We start from the raw sequence: 18651 nt of genomic DNA, 5'->3' as shown, positions 1-18651 counted from the left end.
TATTTAATGAAATTTTGTTTCGGGTCGTTTTTCCACGTTACTGTTGAATTATTCAATGATAAGATACTCAAATATATTATAGTTCATTTAATAAATTATGAATTGATTGTCTTCGCTGGATAATTTGATTGACCGTTTTACGAAGTCTACCGTCATCTACCTAAAATTTTATTAATTAGTATTATAAACGGTGTATATGATATTTAAGTACATTGAATTTTACTAAGATTTTAAACGATGTCCTGTGGCTCCATCCAATCGATATATATATGTATCTAGACAAAAAATTCTAAAACAATTATTTTTTTAGAATTTTTAGTAATAAAATAATCGCTCAATTGCTGTTTCATTGGGTCGATTAGAATAAGTTTTGATTGATTAACGAGAATTCAAAGTGTATTTTTTGCCAAAAACCCTTTGCCATTTGTACGACGGAAGCGGTCGTTTTCATATTCCTGGCATTTTTTTGAAAATAAAAGTTTTTGTGAGCTTTTTGGCGTTATTTTAAAAACAAAATTCTGGAAAATATGTATGTGGATTCCCTCATTGATGTATAATACACTATATCCGCCCTCACGCTTTATACTGGTCTCCCTTTTGGCGCATGCAAAATACATGGCGCATGCACAGTTTCTCTCAGTAGGTAGGTAGGTACCGCTGCGTCATAGGGAAAAAAACCATTTTTTCCCAACTTCCTCGCTAGTTAAACCCCCCACACCCCTCAGTTAGTGAAGATAAGATCTCCGACCAAAATCACACGTCAGGGCCCATCTAGTGTATTATACATCAATGGGATTCCCTTCAAAATTTGCCGCCACCGACACTAACATTTACCTTATGCTTCAATTCCAACTGCTACGCCGACCCCGATTTGAACGATTTTGGTAAGATCTACTAATCTACTATCTCGCTAAATTATTCTTACCGAAAATAGTAAAAATAAAATCGTTCAAAATATGAAATCCAAATTATTGAATTATTGGTAATGAAATAGGTATAAAAGTAAATAAATTCAGTGTATGTGTATGAATTTCATGTTTCGGTGACTATTTTGTACAACGCGATCTCGCGTACGTCACTAAAATCTCGATCACGGAATATCTAGCACTTTAAAATTCCACCCGTCGAGAGTCGTCCACGTGAACGATCGCGCTAACGAGAATTCGAGTGCCAGATGTTCCGTATTCGCGATTTTCGGGGCAACGGTTGTCGTATGCGCGCAAACAGATAACGAGAAAACAATCGGTTTTGGCTACACACGTCAAACTACATGCAATTTAACGATTTAATTATAATGAGTGTATAACAATTTAGTAATCAGTATTAGAAAGGCAATCCTTTTCAATAATTTGTTTCGTAGGATAAACGAGTTTTACAAATATCTTTCAAAGTAAGACAAACAAAACAAAATATATTTCGGAGTAAGCATTTTTTTTCTGGGAAAAATCGATGTGTTTATACCTGACAGTGATCTAAAGAATTTCAATATTTAATTTTTTTTGGTTTAGTATTTTAATTCAAATTCATAATAATACATTAAACAACGTGAATAGTTCCGTTCAAATCTGGGGACTTCCCACCCTAGTCCCCCCAAATGATGTCCCTGGTTAATTAAAAAAATAAAAGGAGTTGATTTTTGATTTCTGATGTTAGAATAATTGGTTGGTGTTTGAAATGGTTGATTTTTTACAATTCCGACTCCGCTGGAAATGCTACTACTCCTTGACTCAGACTCCACAGCCCTGAAATTATGAAATTTGTCAAAATGACATACATATATTGACGTATGCGTTTGATTTTTAAATGCTTTTTATTATTACTAAATTATGTTCACAATAAATCTTACATCTATTTTAATAGCTACTGATCTACTGATCATTTTCTATTTTACAATTTTAATTTAATTTTGTTAGTAATCATAGTATTATATTATTCTAATGTTAATGTACAGCATAATGGGAAAAAGAGCTCAAAAACCTATTTACAATTCTTATATGTAGGTTTAAATTGCTCATTTTGAGGGTTCAAATAAATAATATATTTTAATGATTTGAAACGACTATAATGTAATAGTAAAATTTTACGTATGTACAAACATGTGCTTATATTCGTGTATATCCGTACATATATATGTATGTACATACATGTGCTAATTGTCGGATATTAAAAAAAATATATTTTGTCGCAGTTTTGTAATTTAAAAATATGTATACATAAATATTATGTAAACCTACACTCATCGATAAACTTAGTAAATAAAGATAAAGTAAAAAAAAATGTGGATAACGGAATGTTTCATCGTAGTGATGTCTTACAGGTGATGGTCAAGGAAACAGGTTTTTACTGATTCACTAGTGTCTAAACTTCGGTCGCGATAACACCTCCAAACTCCAACCTGTAGAACTGTTAATTTTAGCTAAAAAGTTTAAGAATAAACTGCCAGCTTAATTGAGTAGAGATTTTTAATGCAAATGATTTTTCGCATATAAACGAGCTATGTTTGACGAAGTTTATTCATTATTTTCAATTTTAAGACGTCCGTACGTGAAGAGGATTAAAAAAATATTGCCTGACCGATTAGCAAAGTGAAACGAAGTAAAAGCCTTTAATGAAAGATTTTGCCAACAAAGTTGTGTGGTCAGCTTTAGCCTTGTTGACTAGTGCATTTTAAACATTGTAAATATTTATTTGGATGCGTTTCGCTTGCATTTAATGCGTATTAAATTGAATCAGTACTGTACTGTGCTTACAGTAGACGGTTGGTGTATAAAACTGGAAGAGGCTTTCAAGTATTTATAGTGAGTATTTTTAATAATTAATATCGTATCTTTTATTTCTTAATATTGAAATTGACAAAATATTAATATGGCTGAAGTTGTATTTATTAATAAGATATTTTTATACACTTTTTGGGTACATTTTATTTATTTATTTATGTATGCACATGCATCAGGGGCGCACCACGTACTTAATTTTTAAATAGGGGGGGGGACGGATTGAATGGATAAAATACATTTTTATTAAATATTCAATAAAATTCAATAAACTGTGATAGATAATATACTTTTGATCATGGTTTTTGGAATAACTTTTAATTGTTTTCTTTCAATTTGAAGGAAGCTGGACCCCTGGATCTTCCTGGGGTGCGTCACTGTTGTATGTATAATACATTACACTTACATATATTGCAATATACATATACATATATGTAGGTATATTTCTAGAATAATTTAATAAGTCGAGACCAATAAGAATGAGATATTCGGATTTATAATTAATTTATCATAAATAAGCAATAAATGATTTTGGATTCTTTAGTTTTCAAGAGTTGAAAGTAGGACTAGAAATTTAAAAACAAAAACCGAATTTATCGAAAATTCTGTTCATTTATATAAAATAAGGGACTATAAAAATTAAAATATATTGCTTTTAAAATAATTGCAGATTTATGCGGTATTTTGTACTTCTATATTGGAAATGCAATGAATTTTATTAATACAAATCAAATATATATCATTACTTTAAAAAAATAATGATTATTGGATATCTTGAATACTCTCATTCAATATTAATCAATAGCACCATATGAATATTAATTTGTTAAAAAAAAAATTAAATGTACGAGTTAAGTGACAAAAAGAATAGAAATTAGAGTCAATTTAAATTTATATTTAAAAAATTATGATTTGATGTATCAATTTATATAAATATTAATAATATAGGGAAGCATATATTGTATAATAAAGAGGGTAAAAAAAGATACATTTGTTCATATACGTACAATGCATAATAAATCAAAATTTTATGATAGCTTTCTTTCATTATTACACTTATGTACATATAATATAATATATAAACAAAGTTTCAATCGGACTATCATACATTGTATATATATCTACATACATACATACATATGTCACAAGCATTATATATTTATCAAATAAACACAAATATAAATATTTATTCATTCCGAATACCAACAATTTCTAAGAACTTGTAGAAATGTTTATCGCATGAAATGTATATTTATTTATTATACTTTTTATGCAAATATATGCACATATATACATAAATACATTATATACAATATGTATGGGTACATAATTCATTACAGATTTTTCTGTCATTATCCACATTGAATTAAAATTCACTAGACAGAGTTCACTAGTATATCAAACGTCTAAATTGATTTCTGCCCACATAAGCTCACTTCGGATTACTTGTACCGATTTTATGCTTCTTTAACATTCCCTTGGTGTATTATTGAAAATAATGAGTGGGTCACACGACAGGGGAATTGCGTCACGGACTTGGTTTATCTACCCTGAATGCGATCCTTGCATAACGATCGCTGTCAATAATTGCTACATTCGTTAAAATGCTAAGTCCCAAGCCCACAAACCCTTACAGATCGAATGTCTGTGTTTGTCACATTGTTCATACTCTTTCTCAATTTCAGTTACATGACGTTTTTTCAGACTTGTATATTTTCAGCGCCGTAATTCAGAGTTAGTATCAGAGTGTTTTCCAACGTGAGGGTTCTTACGGATGCCTAGATAATTAATACTTTGCAACGGACACGTTCTTAATGTGAAATAGTTGTACCCATTTGGCCCACGAAGGTGAGCATAAAAAATGTCATTAACCTTTTGCTTTATTCCATGGCGATTTTCGTCTCTATTTCAATATTTAACCAACGCCAACGGCGTATAACGAGTCGTTATGTATTCAATAAACTGTCATTTAATTTGAAAATAGGGTTATCTTGGTGTCTTGTATTGACAAGTACATACATATAATAGATTTCACATTTACTTTTATCTCTTTTATTTAATAATAAAAAAAACAGTTCTCTTTCAAAACACATTGTGTTTCCTTTGACCATAATGGTGATAACGCCCAATTAATCAGGACAGTGTTTTAAATATTGTAATAAACCAAGAGGACTGACTTTAACATAAACATTTTGCCCGTTGACACTTCAACGGATGATTGTGGAAAGGAATTGATTCGTATATTGAAAATAAGGCTAGCTTTCATACAGTATGTAAATCAATTACTTATGTATAACGATAGTGTTCTGAGGACGCGATATATATTAGATCAGTGGTTCTTAACCATGTTGGAGATACTGAACCCCACCAGTTTCATATGCGCACTCACCGAAACCTTAAATAAAATATGATTTTTTTCAAATTCAAAACATAGGTATATATTTTACTGGTGCAAAAAATGAACCGTACATCAACATCACTGTGTTCAAAGAACAAAATCATTAAAACATGATTTTCACACAAAATTAAAAACATAATAATGAATATTTACTGCAAATCAGTGTGACTTCTGCTGTTGCCTTTAAAGAGACCAGTTTAGAAACCTTGGCAATGCCACTCTCATTGTCATTTTCGCAACAAAGTCTGTTCCTTTTCTTCGTTTTTATGTCCAGCATCCTCGAAAAGGATTGCTCGCAAAGATATGTTGTAACAAACGGTATGAAAATCTCCAGAGCTTTCTTAGCAATAACAGGGTACGTTACCATTTGTTGACACCAAAACGTTGAGAGCGTTGTTGTTCTGAAGAGTTGCTGTTGAACCTGGCTCTGCTGAATTTCCGCCGAACCCCTGAGACTGACTCACCGAACCCAGGTTAAGAACCACTGTATTAGATATATGTACTTGTACATGTGTATAGGGCCATCGAGAGGAATCCTGGGCCCTGGAAAAATAATTCCGAGCCCTATAACAAACAAAAAAAATCTTAAGGATGTTTTTTTTTATTTTTTGTTCAATCAATCAATCTATCTACAGTCGTCATTACAGATCGCTTCAATGCGAAGAGTGTACTATACAGACCAAGAAATACACCAAATTATATTATTATTACATAATTCGAAATTATAAATGAGATCTAAGGTCAAACATAGCAAAGTGCATTGCAAACATCGTATACTATACGATCAACAAACATTTATATAACAATACGAATTTTTATACAGCAATCATCCACAGAGACATCTATGGAGAGAAACCCGGCGAATCTTGAGATATAACGTAATAACTCAAGATTTCGCGAGATAAATGGGGAGGGAAAGCCAATTTTTGCAGGAATCGTTTCAATGAAAATCGGAAATTGGAAAACTCTGATAGCAAACGACTGACCTGGTCACAAACCAAGGTCTTGCCAGCAGCAACCAGTTTGACTCGACCTCATAACCACGCTGCTGGTTATATTTTACTAGAAAAATAGACCAGAACTACTAGAAAAATACCTATATGTTAAATGTTATATTTTGAAATAATCGAATAAGAACTGAAGTATGATATAACAGGTACAATTTCACATGGGCACAAAGAATGCGCGGATCGAAAAATAATAAACATTTAGCATTCAAGAAATATATGTATTTTGATGTAGAATAATATAAAATATCAATATCGATCGGTCGAACGTCCCAACACGGGGTCCCTCAAGTAGTCCGGGTCCTGAAACTTTAACCCCACCTTCCCCCCCCCCCTCTCGGAGACCCTGTATGTGTTTGATCATATATGTACATATAATGTAACATACATATGTATATTTTTCTAGAAATATTATACGTTATATGAAACAGATTATGAATGGTAGTTCGTTAAAAGTCTTTTTTAATCCTCACGCTAATGATGAGCTATCGGAAAGTTAGATAACTCAACGACTGGAATAATATCTAACATGGAGAAATTTGAGTATTCCCACGTTTTTGAATTAATGGGTGCACATAAAAATAATTTCAGAAATGAAGTAAAATAAAAATGCGTGTGGCTATTTTTATTTATTTTTTTACAATTTCGCCATAGTGACATTACACATTAGCTCCAGGTCGTCACTATGGCTAATTTATTACAAGACATTGAAAACTCATAATTAACGAGACATCTATATAAATAATTATTACGTAAATACACAGGTAAATCGAAACTATACCTGAAATATATGGTCCGGTATTACAAACATCGTATAAATACGATTAATAACATTTTTCATGTAACAATACGAATTTTTACTTTCGATAAACAACCACAGAGACATTTATGGTGAGAAATCTGGCGAAAACTGAGATATAACAATAACTCAAGGTTTGCAACGGAAAATTGGGAAGAAAAGCCAATTTTATAGGAACCGTTTCAATAAAAATCAGAAAAATTGCTACATTTTGATAAGAAACGATCGACCTCGACAAACCAAGGTCTGGCCAACAACGAGACTCTTAGTTGGAGTCGAACCCGTGACATCAAGCATGAAAGAATTCAATACTCACCACTAGACCACGCTGCTGTTTATATATGTAAACTCGGTCTCCGTGACGAGCCAGAATGTTAAATTACAGAAATCGCAAATATCGGAAGGCAAAGATCGAAAATCGAAAGATCTTAAGTCGAAGGCTTTTCCTCCCGTATTCTGCGCGCGCACATTCATACGGGAGGAAAAGCCTGTTCCTCTTGTTCCTATTGTATCCTGCTCGCGCAAATTAAGTGAGTGTGTACCGTTTACCATGCACCCTTTTTTTTGATCTTTCGACTTAAGATCTTTCGATTGTCGATCTTTGCCTTCCGATATTTGTGTTTTCTGTTATTTAACATTCTGGCTCGTCACGTAGAGCCATGTAAACTATGGGTCAATATGGGAAGAACACAGACAGAAAATTCACCAATGACTTGTCTTCTTTCACAACAACTAAATATATGGCTTCTAAAATATTACCACCAATTGTATCAAAACAAATTTACAATTGATATTCAAGATTGTAACCGCATGGACATTTACGTTCGCCAAAGTTGGTCGAGAATTGGTGAAAATGGTAAAGTGCATGCGCGAACAAAATGTCTCGGAATTTTTATGGCGTACGCATGTGCATTTATAAGCAGCGGTGTTTGATTCTTACATAATTAATAAATTATGTATATATTGTACATGCTTAAAATAAATCCTTGACAATTTCAAAATTGGATAACATGTACCGCACACCACCGCCTTTTTCATATGTACATATGTTACTTGAGTGAGCTATTTCATATAAATAAGGGCTATTCCCATGCTAGAATCTGTTGAATTATATGCAGATATGCATTAAATATATTCGATTCATAAATTACCATATTCATTTAATCAATTATGTATTATACGTATTTGAATTTGGTTTTCAAGGTTAAATATTTTATGTTAATGAATTCAATTGTACATTTTTGTATATAAAATAACCGGATTCACACGCATTTAAGGTGTTGTGCAACAACGGTGATTTAATTTCAAATGTTTTTCATAAGAGTCGCATTTTAAGTAAAAAACGTATTAATTTATTCAGTGCTATTCAGATACTCTCGTGTATTGGAACTGTAGATTATAGTTTTCGTAGATTACAACCGTGGAATATTAATGACCTTTGTGATATTGAAAATATATTTTAAAAATCTTAGATAAAATTAAAAAGCAACATGGCGTATTACGTTACATAATGTCAGGTGAGCTCGTGTCTTTTTTGCACAATTTATTCAGTGGTGAATTTTTAACAGTGTCAAGCTTGATGGATATATTATATCACGGATATTCCATTGGATCCGTGTTGTTGAAGCGTGTGTAATATATGGTCGACTTGGGTATCACTTTTGATCCTCGATTCACAACCACATTAAAACAGTCGCTGACGTTTCCTTTCGTCGACTTGGATTCGTTTTAAGATATGCTCAGTTATTCTCCAACCCCTTGTCTTCTCGCTTGCTTTTCAACTCACTTCTTAGAAGTAAGCTAGAGTATAATGCGATTGTGTGGAATCCGCATGAATCAAATTACTCTCTCATGATCGAAAAAGTGCAAAAAGCATTTCTTCGTTTTCTCTATAAGAAAGAGTTTGGGTATTGCCCATATATCTACCCTACTCCTTTCCTTTTGGGCATGCTTGGGAATAATTCCCTTGAACTTCGGAGAAACTTCTCATTAATTCGTTTCATACTCCAGCTACTACGTGGTAATACGTCATGCCCGTTGTTGCTGGAACAGTTGGGACTTTATGTCCCTAATAACTATGTGCGTGGTAGACATCATCATTTGATGGCTGTACCTCCTGCTCGCGCAGTTCTTTTTTGAATGGCTCCTATTCCAAGAGCTATTCGACTTCTCAATGAAATCGTTGCTGCTATTCCTGAATGCGATATTTTCCACCTACATAGTTGAGCGTAGATTATCGGATATTATTTTAACATATTTGTCTGGTAATCTGCGCTCATCATTATTTTCATAATTTGAATGTGATGTATGAATGGAATTATAATCTTCTCTCTTCCATTTGGGCCTCGCAGGGATGTTTTGTATTTGTAGCTTGTTCTTATTTATCGAAACAGGCTGCAGGTGCAAGACATTCCCTTCTTTGTATTTTTACTACTTATTAAATTATCTCTGTATATTATTACGCATTTAAATTTTCATTTATCCACTATTTTATTACTTTACTGTTTTTTTATGGTTGTGTTTAAATGTTGTTTTATTATCTTTTCTTTTTTTGTCATTTTTTTATCTTATTTTTTGATTTTGCTTTTTGTTCTATCTATTTATTTTTTGTTTTCTCCCTCTTTTGTTTTATTATCTAGGCCATTATGGTGCATTAGGTTCTTCCTGTAATGCCACAATGGTCCTAAACTTTTAAATAAATAAATAAATATCCACATAATTTCGGATATTTCGTCTAATATCAAATTAGCTGAGAAACCAGTCTTACAATAATACATCGAGGCAAATATGTAGTTTTCGCCTCGATCCATAAAGTAATTACCAATAAGTGTAGCAGTTGCGAAATATAAACATTAAGTGTATATAATTAATAATTCATTAGCGTCCGTATTTTTAAGATTGATAGATATAGAAAATATGCTGTACTTCCAGCTTTTGAAAGAACTTATTTTTTCGAATTTCAGATTCTAGTCCTTCGAATCCTCATATTATACATTTGTACTGCTACATTTTAAACGATTGATTGAATTTTGATATACATACATATTATCCGGATATATTTTAAAATAATCTGATGGAATTGGTTTTTTAATTGTATTCGACTTTATGTAAGTTCGAATACACTTATGTACGTTGGACACTGACGGAAAGATTTAAATGTAGACAAATACGCCAAAATATACCTAGCAATTTGTCTGTTGTAACTGTTTCTTACCGATAGTCAACTTATCTGCCAACACAAGGATTTTGTTCACAATAGAATACAACGGGTCCTGTTTGTAATATAATTTCAAGGGCTAAAATTTTTTTTTGATAATTGATCGGATATTATAATCATAATTTAATTTTACGATTTTTTTAGCTCAGTTTTAGTTTGTCAGCCTAGTCTCAGAAAGTTTTGGACGAACGGAGTTTTTGTTCGACAAAAGATTCTCAGAAACGAGGTTAAAAGATTTGTCTCGTAGGATCTGCCTTAGTGTTTTTAGCGACGAAAAATTTCGTAGCCAGAGATCGTACACGAGACTTGTTTTCCTACAAATATTTTCTTAAGCTTCATATACATATACATTAGAGTTATTGCTACATTTGTAGAATTATTGCTTCAAAATGGTTTTTTCCAAGAATACCATAGATGTAAAGTTCTTTAATTTATTCACAAAAAAGTGCAAGTGATACGGAAATTAAGATTTTTCTTATAAATTAGAAAAAAATGTTTACGAAATATTCAACAATATTTGAATAATAATAATGAAGAAAACAAATTGATGTATTTATTTTATTTTGCATAATTCAAAATGTTATGAATATATGAATTGATTTACAAAGTCATAAGGAATTTAATATCTTTGTATAATATAAATTTAAATGAGGCACCTAAATTATATACACAACTGCGCATCTAGTTTTTTCAAAATATGTACATAAATCAACAAAACACAAAATAATTCGGTATAAACTGATATGGCGTACGCAAAATCTTATTTTTTTATAGTACAATTTCCATTTGTTACGTATTACAAAGCAATATGTTTAATACCACATAATACTACACATTTATTAATGGTTTTATTATATAATATATTCAATAGTCTTTTTTCACGCATTTCTTTACTTCATAGAGTTTGTAACAGTTTAAAAGTTTTCAGAACCACTACATATAACGTTATTACATAGTGGACGATTAATCTGGGCCACAATGCGTAGGCTTGTCAAGAATAACGTATACGAGCAATAATTGGCAGTTTAGCATGATATAGAGGAGACCAATGGTATCAATTGTGATGGCGTATGTCATGGGCAAGTCACGACCTCTTAGTCAAATCCATTTACGTTGATTTTTGGGGCGACGAAAATCGAATTACGTAGTACAAATGAAACCTTACATTGTATACATGAGTAGCTTTGCGTGTAGGGCAGTTTGATAGTTTCTAAAAAAATAAATTTTACTTAAATCCAAATATATGTTGCATGATCTAAATTTTAAATTATGCAGTGAAGAAAATTGATCAGAAAATGATGTCTTCTTTATATTATATCTAAATAAGAATTTTATTGTAGGTATTGAACTCTAAAAAGTGTGTAAGTAATATAATATTATATACATATATATGCGAGGAAATTCATCGACTTTTTTAAAAGATAGATGTAAGTTGGGAAGGTTTTCGTTAAATATTTCAGTATTTGAATATCTAAAATAGTCCACGTATTAAATAAAATAGTCCACAACCTGGGAGACAACTCCGCCCCTGGTAATGATAACTTACCTTCACTTTTTTTAAAAAAAACTGCTCTATCCATATCTCGTCCCCTCTTTAAACTCTTCAATCATTCCTTTATATCTTCCTTTATACCCAACGAATGGAAAACTTCTAACATTATTCCTATCTACAAAAAGGGAAACAAATTAGAAGCCACTAATTATCGTCCTATCAGTCTTTCACCCATTTTGCTAAAATGTTTTGAAAAAATCATCGCCTCTCAACTGACTAAATTTCTTGAGTCTTGTAACCTTTTATCTTAATACCAGCATGGTTTTATAAAAGGCCGATCAGTACTGAGTAACCTTTTATCCGTGCACAATGATTGGTCTCTCCTTCTTAATAATAATATACCCGTAGATGTCGTCTATCTTGACTTCGAAAAAGCCTTTGATAGAGTTCCTATCGATCGGCTTTTACTAAAAATCGAGCATATAGGTGTAAGAAGAAGGCTACTTGACTGGATCAGAGTTTTTGAAGTCTAGATACTTCTCGGTGAGGATTGGATCCTGCTCTTCAGAATCTCATCCCGTCCTTAGTGGTGTTCCCCAAGGCTCTGTTTTAGGGCCAATTCTTTTTTTAATTTTTATTAATGATATAGCAAATTACCTCACTTGTAAATATTCTATTTTCGCTGACGACATTAAACTTTATTGTCCTGCCAACTCAGATGGCAGCAATTCCCTTCAAAGCGATTTGGACACAATAGTCACGTGGTCAAAAACTTGGCTTCTAACTTTAAATGTTAAGAAATGCTCTGTTCTCCACCTAGGAAAAAATAACCCAAATCTTTCCTACAAAATAAACAGCCTTTTCCTCAATTGCGTCCAATACCAATTAGACCTAGGTATCATCACCACTTGCGACCTAAAATGGTCCGCTCATATAAATCATATTGTCAACAAAACTTACTCATTTTTGTATGTTATAAAGCGGGTATTCAATTTTCTAAATTTAACTATTTTAACAAAAATATATAAAACTTTCATCAGACCTAGACTTGAATACGCTTTTTGCATATGGAATCCTCATTTTAAAAAGGATATTACATGTATTGAAAGGGTTCAAAGGAGAATTTCAAAGATTCCTTCTGAACTCAAATCACTTTCTTATAATGAAAGATTGAAAATAATGAATCTCACCACATTGGAGACGAGAAGAACTAGAGGTGACTTAATCGAAGTCTATAAAATTCTTAATAATCACTATAATTGTCATATGTCTAATGTTATTTCATTCAACATAAACACTCACCTCAGAGGTCACTCGCTTAGACTCCAAAGAGATAAATCTAATAAATTGATCAGAGATACATTCTTTTCTAACAGAGTGAGTGGTTTCAGTTTGGAATAGTCTTCCCAACGATTTAGTAACCTCTATTAATATTAATATTTTTAAGAATAAACTTGATACTTTTTTTAAAACCAAAGGATTTTTGTGATTCTTCTTTCCCATAATCATATTTCTGTATTTTTATCTTTTTTGTTTATATATTTTATATTTTTTTTCTTCTCTTATTTTATTTTATTTTAATATTGTTTTTTTTTTAATGTATTTTAATTTTTCTCATTTTTTTATTGCATATATGTATAATTTGTAAAATATGATTATTCAAACCCCTTGGGCCTATCGGCTTTGCCGCCTCCCCCAAGTATATTAAATAAATAAATAAATAATTAATGTTTACTAAGGTTTACCCACTGAATTCGAATATAACAATGATTTTTGTTGTTTTCTTCTCGTTTATGAGATATAAGCGCTAAAATAATGCACAATTTATATAGCTTTTGCAGTCTTTAGACTGCAAAAGCCAAAAGCCGAAAATCTTTAAAAATATAGTTAAAACTCATAATCTAGTATTGCTGTGCCAAAAGTGAATTTTGAAATCGATAGTCGGGTGTTTTATCTATTGATTGCGATTTTTTTTCTTTTAAAATACTTATAATTAATTATCTAGCGAATTTTAATAGTCATAAATATACTTTTTGGCGTAACTAAGTTTAACAAGGATTGCTTTTTTATGTCAAAAATTATGAAAATATAATAATAATATCATAAAAATAAAACGTGTAAAATAAATATATTTTTGACTTTCTAAGTTCACGAGATAATTAATTATACGTATTTTAAATCAACACAAAATTACAATCAACAGATCTGACTATTGATTCCACTACTCATTTTTGGTACAAGATTTTGAATTAAAGATTGCAAAAGCCAGTCTGTAAAAATTGTATATTTTTTTAAACGAACAAATCTCTTAAACGAGAGCAAGCCAACAAAAAATATTGTCATATTCGAGTTCAGTGCGTCAAACTTAGTAAAGATCGATTAGTCTCTGTTTCGGTAAGTAAAAAACGTGATTTTTTTTTTTGTTGGTTCGTGTCTTCACAGGAATTTTGTGCTGTAATGAACGTTATTGTATGAAAAATATTTTCTTTTATAGATCATTAAAAATGCAACCCAAAAAAATTCGTTGGAGAGTGACCCTGCTTCCTGCAATCGGAGCATTGCTTGCTGCTGCTGGTGCTGTGCTCGCAATTTGTTTTGATGATATATTTCAAGCAATTTTAGCTCAGGTAATTAATTAACGTTTTACTAATTTGTAGTAAACAAAATAAAAAATATTTTTTTTTATTGTCATTTATAGCGGCGCTATTATATACATACAAACAAAAATTACAAACATTTCATGGAAATTCCCATTTCACATGATTTCCAAATATGTATAACTTCACGCATTAATGTACATATGTATTTAAAAAAAAATCACACGTTGATCTCTAGAAGTCTCCAAAAACTATGTAACTGGATTAGAAATTGATTTAACATGTTTAAACCACTAGTGGCAATTGATATGTATCTGATTTCCTTGTATCAATACCACAATTGTGCGGTATAAATAACAAGGCTTTTTCTATTTTGATTTTTCATTCAACCGCAGTAAAATAATACTGTTTGCAGCTTAAAGATGACATAGAGATCAAGGTTCATGACCTTCATTATATACTTTGTACATTCATATGCTTAGATAAGAGTTCAACATTTAACATATTTAATGCAGTTTAAACGTTATACATATATTATAATTTATTTTTCAAATGTACATAATAAGTTATCATCATGTATGTACTTATGTAATATGTATACCATTTTTGTTCTTTTATTATTTTCGCTGGGAAATCATCCGAAAAACGGAAAGTGTTTGATGACCATAAAATATGTAATTTCGGTGACCATAAAATATAATCTTTCGATGCGGTGACCGCATCGAAAGATTATATGAAAATGTTCGTTTACCGAAATTCGTTCGTTTACATTATTCGAAAATGTTCGTTTACCATGAATACGTTCGTTTACCATATATAATATATACATATGTAATTTATAATATTCAACTTTTCGAGGTCAATGACCGGGGTTTATGTCATATGGTCATAAATCTTTTTGTTTACGTCACGCGATGTAAAAATACGTACTTTTCATATTATCCGATTCCCGATTTCAATTTTAGCTTCGATGTTGACTTCAGGTTTTTAAATTTTTTTTTTATTGCATAATTTAATTGGCATAACCGATTCCCGATTTCTGTTTCAGTTCCGATTCCGATTAATTATTACTATTCATATTGTAACTTTATTTTTAATCATGTATCAATCCGAAAGCACCCGTTGAAATTTCAATGGGCATAGCACTTGTTATAAATATAATAGCGCTATTCTGTGTGTGTCTGTGTAAATGTATCTATGTGAGATAACGCTCGCCGTACTATATGTAATAGTCGTTTCGATTCGACATATGCACATACATATGTATGTAAAAACACTATCAACAAAACGTACGAATACAATACGAACATAATAAGAAATCAATAAAAAAACTTCTATATATACTGTTTGCTACCAATGTTTCCTCTAGACTAATAAATCTCGGAGAATTTAGCGCCATCTGTTTAAAATTTATTTAATTAATTAATTTATTAATTAATTTTTCTATTGGTGCTTTATATTGTTTATATGTACTTAGGTACATAGGTAGTTTTTAGCATTTTTTTTTTCATATTAAAAAATTAAATATAAATATTAAATTAAATATACATATTTAAAAGGTATTTGAAATCGAACACAAGGCTGACACATTTCTTTTAATTTTTTTTTATTTAATAGCTTAATATGCCATAGATCATGCGATGATATTACATCGGGCACAACACTAGTATTTAATAACAATGCATACCTTATTTGTTTTCAGCAATTGAAATTATCACCATCGTCAAAGAGTTTTCCGATTTGGAAAGCGCCAACTATTCCCATATTCTTTGACATATATTTTTTCAATTGGACCAATCCTATAAACATTACTGACAAAAATGTTAAGCCTCATTTTGTTGAAATGGGACCATATAGATTCAGAGAAACGAAAGAGAAGGTCAATGTTACGTGGAATAATGAAAATTCAACAGTTAGCTATAGACAAATGAGAAAATGGTACTTCGACGAAGAAGGTAGCAAAGGAACCTTAGATGATAATATAACAACGTTGAACGCAATAGCAGCAGTATGTATATAAAATATTCGTGCAGATATTGTTATTTGAATTAACTATGTGTATTTTAATTTTATTTAATGTTTTTATCAATCAATAGAGTGCAGTTTATACGTCGAGGTATTGGAATTATATTCGTCAAAAAGGTTTATCGATGGGACTGACTATTTTCAATCAAGAAATATCTGTAACTAAAACAGCAAGAGAATTATTATTTGACGGTTACGATGATCCATTGTTAGATTTGGCAAAAAGTCTTCCTCAAAAGGAAACAAACGCGCCACCAGTTGATAAGTTTGGTTGGTTTTATAAGGTGATTTAAAGTTATTATAATATTGCAACGTTTACTCTGCTTTGATAATAATAAAAAGTAAATTGTTTTAGAGAAATGGATCTACTGAAAATGACGGCTATTTTAACATGGCCACCGGCTATGGTAATATTAAATCGTTTGGTGTTCTTAAAAATTGGAATAATAACACAAGGACTCCGTTCTTTTCTGGATCATGTGCAAAGGTGATGCCAATATAATATTATATGTATCCATATTATAAATGAAAATTATTGTTATTATAACTATTTATTAAGCTATGTTTATTGGTATTGAAGGTAGAAGGATCAGCTGGTGAATTTTATCCACCGAAGTTATCAAAAACCCAAAAGATTTCAATGTTTTCAGCCGATCTTTGCCGGACAATTACTTTTGACTATGACGAAGTAGTAACTGTTCAAGGAATACCTGCATATAAATATTCAGGAGGAAGCAGCATCTTAGACAACGGTAATTCAATATTTAATAACGTTTCAACAATCATTATAGAATTAAATTCAAAATTTAAATCAATTTCAGGTACAATTCATCCTGAAAACAAATGTTTTTGTGCTGGAGAATGTCAGCCATCTGGTACACTCAACGTATCGACTTGTAGATATGGTTCACCTGCATTTATATCTTTCCCACATTTCTATTTGGCAGATCCTTATTATTTAGATGCTATAGAAGGACTTTCGCCTGATGAAGATAAACACAAATTTTACATAGCCTTGGAACCCGTATGTAGCTTAATTCAATTTTTAATTATATATGTATACAAATAGATTCATTATAATGCAAGCTATGCAGTATGTTAATTGATTAATCAAATCATTTTAGACATCTGGTATTCCGGTTGATGTTGCCGCAAGATTTCAATTGAATTTTCTGGTATCACCTAGTAACTATGTTACGTAAGTCAACATTTTATATAAACGTGTAATTTGTACAATTATGTAAATTCAAAATCAGTATAAATTTAATGAAAAATTAGTATATAGTATCTTATAAATGACAATATGGATGATTTCAGGTTATATAACGACGTTCCTCATATATTTTTGCCGGTGTTGTGGTTCGAACAGCATGTCACAGTTAATGCTGAAATAGCAGATGGTGTCAAATCGCTCCTGAAAGTCCCCATGATGGGAAATGCAGTAGGATTGGGTTTATTTGCATTGGGTATAATAATCATTTTGTGGTCACCGGTGAGAGTTAACGTCAAAGCATGCCGTCGACTGAATAGAAGGAAAAAAGACAATCCTGTACCAAAAATTGAATTGGAAAAAAGTAAACCAATTTTGAATAATATGCGTGCTCCAAAGCAACACGTCAATGTGTTACCCAGCGTGGAAGATCAAGACGAAGACGAAAAAGATGAAGAAGTAGCCGTGGTAGAGCCTCTCAATTCTGTTAATAATGATTTGAAAAAGGAGTAAATTATTAAATTTTGGTATATTTTTGTAGAAAATTATTATTTTTCATGTAATTCTGCATTTATAATTTAAAAAGAAGTACACATAATTATATATTTTCATATGAAATATCACTTATATATTTTGGATCACAAAAGGCGTTCCAAACAATAGCTTAGTCAGATTATTTATTTTTACAAAAATATCACCAAATGTACCAGAATATCTTATCTGTGATATAATTGTACATATGTTATATTATTTATTTTAAGAAGTTAAATATTTTACACGGCCGAAAGGATTTAGTTTTCCTTTTTTTGGATAAACTTGATATTGTATTTACAAACAAAATAAAGTAAAAAGCTAATCCATGACAACCATTAATCAAAATAAATTAAAATTCTTTCTTTCAGGAATAATTTTAAAACTACCATTTCATATACTCATATATTATATACATATGTATGCATTATTATATATTATTCAATATAAATAATTTCGAAAGAAAATTGTAAGTACTGATTATTATTATTTATATAGTAACTAAATAAATATATACATAATATTTATAGGTCATTGTAGATATTGTATTACTATACAATACATACATATGTATCAAAATTTAATAATTCAATTGAACGAT

At 30.8% G+C, this 18651-nt stretch overlaps 1 protein-coding gene across 3 annotated transcripts; it reads left to right on the top strand.

Annotated features, from left to right (window-relative positions):
• Nucleotides 1-2342: 2342 nt before the first annotated feature.
• LOC143910329 (protein peste-like) lies at nucleotides 2343-18394 on the top strand. Of its 3 annotated transcripts, XM_077428759.1 has the most exons (10): nucleotides 2351-2798; nucleotides 3117-3156; nucleotides 14182-14314; nucleotides 15987-16292; nucleotides 16381-16593; nucleotides 16665-16796; nucleotides 16890-17061; nucleotides 17131-17333; nucleotides 17434-17507; nucleotides 17627-18394. In XM_077428759.1, exons 3-10 carry the CDS (start codon nucleotides 14192-14194, stop codon nucleotides 18030-18032), a joined length of 1629 nt encoding a protein of 542 aa, XP_077284885.1. In that variant the 5' UTR covers nucleotides 2351-2798; nucleotides 3117-3156; nucleotides 14182-14191; the 3' UTR covers nucleotides 18033-18394. The 3 variants fall into 3 exon arrangements, with proteins under 3 accessions (XP_077284882.1, XP_077284885.1, XP_077284883.1); XM_077428756.1 differs by lacking the exon at nucleotides 3117-3156 and having other exon boundaries at nucleotides 2343-2798; nucleotides 17627-18165; XM_077428757.1 differs by lacking the exons at nucleotides 2351-2798; nucleotides 3117-3156 and adding an exon at nucleotides 8337-8495 and having other exon boundaries at nucleotides 17627-18165.
• The last annotated feature ends 257 nt before the right edge of the window (nucleotides 18395-18651 follow it).

This window comes from Arctopsyche grandis, chromosome 4 (assembly GCF_051622035.1).
Source record: "Arctopsyche grandis isolate Sample6627 chromosome 4, ASM5162203v2, whole genome shotgun sequence".
Lineage (NCBI taxonomy): Eukaryota > Metazoa > Arthropoda > Insecta > Trichoptera > Hydropsychidae > Arctopsyche > Arctopsyche grandis.
This window is presented reverse-complemented; position numbering and strand designations above follow the sequence as displayed.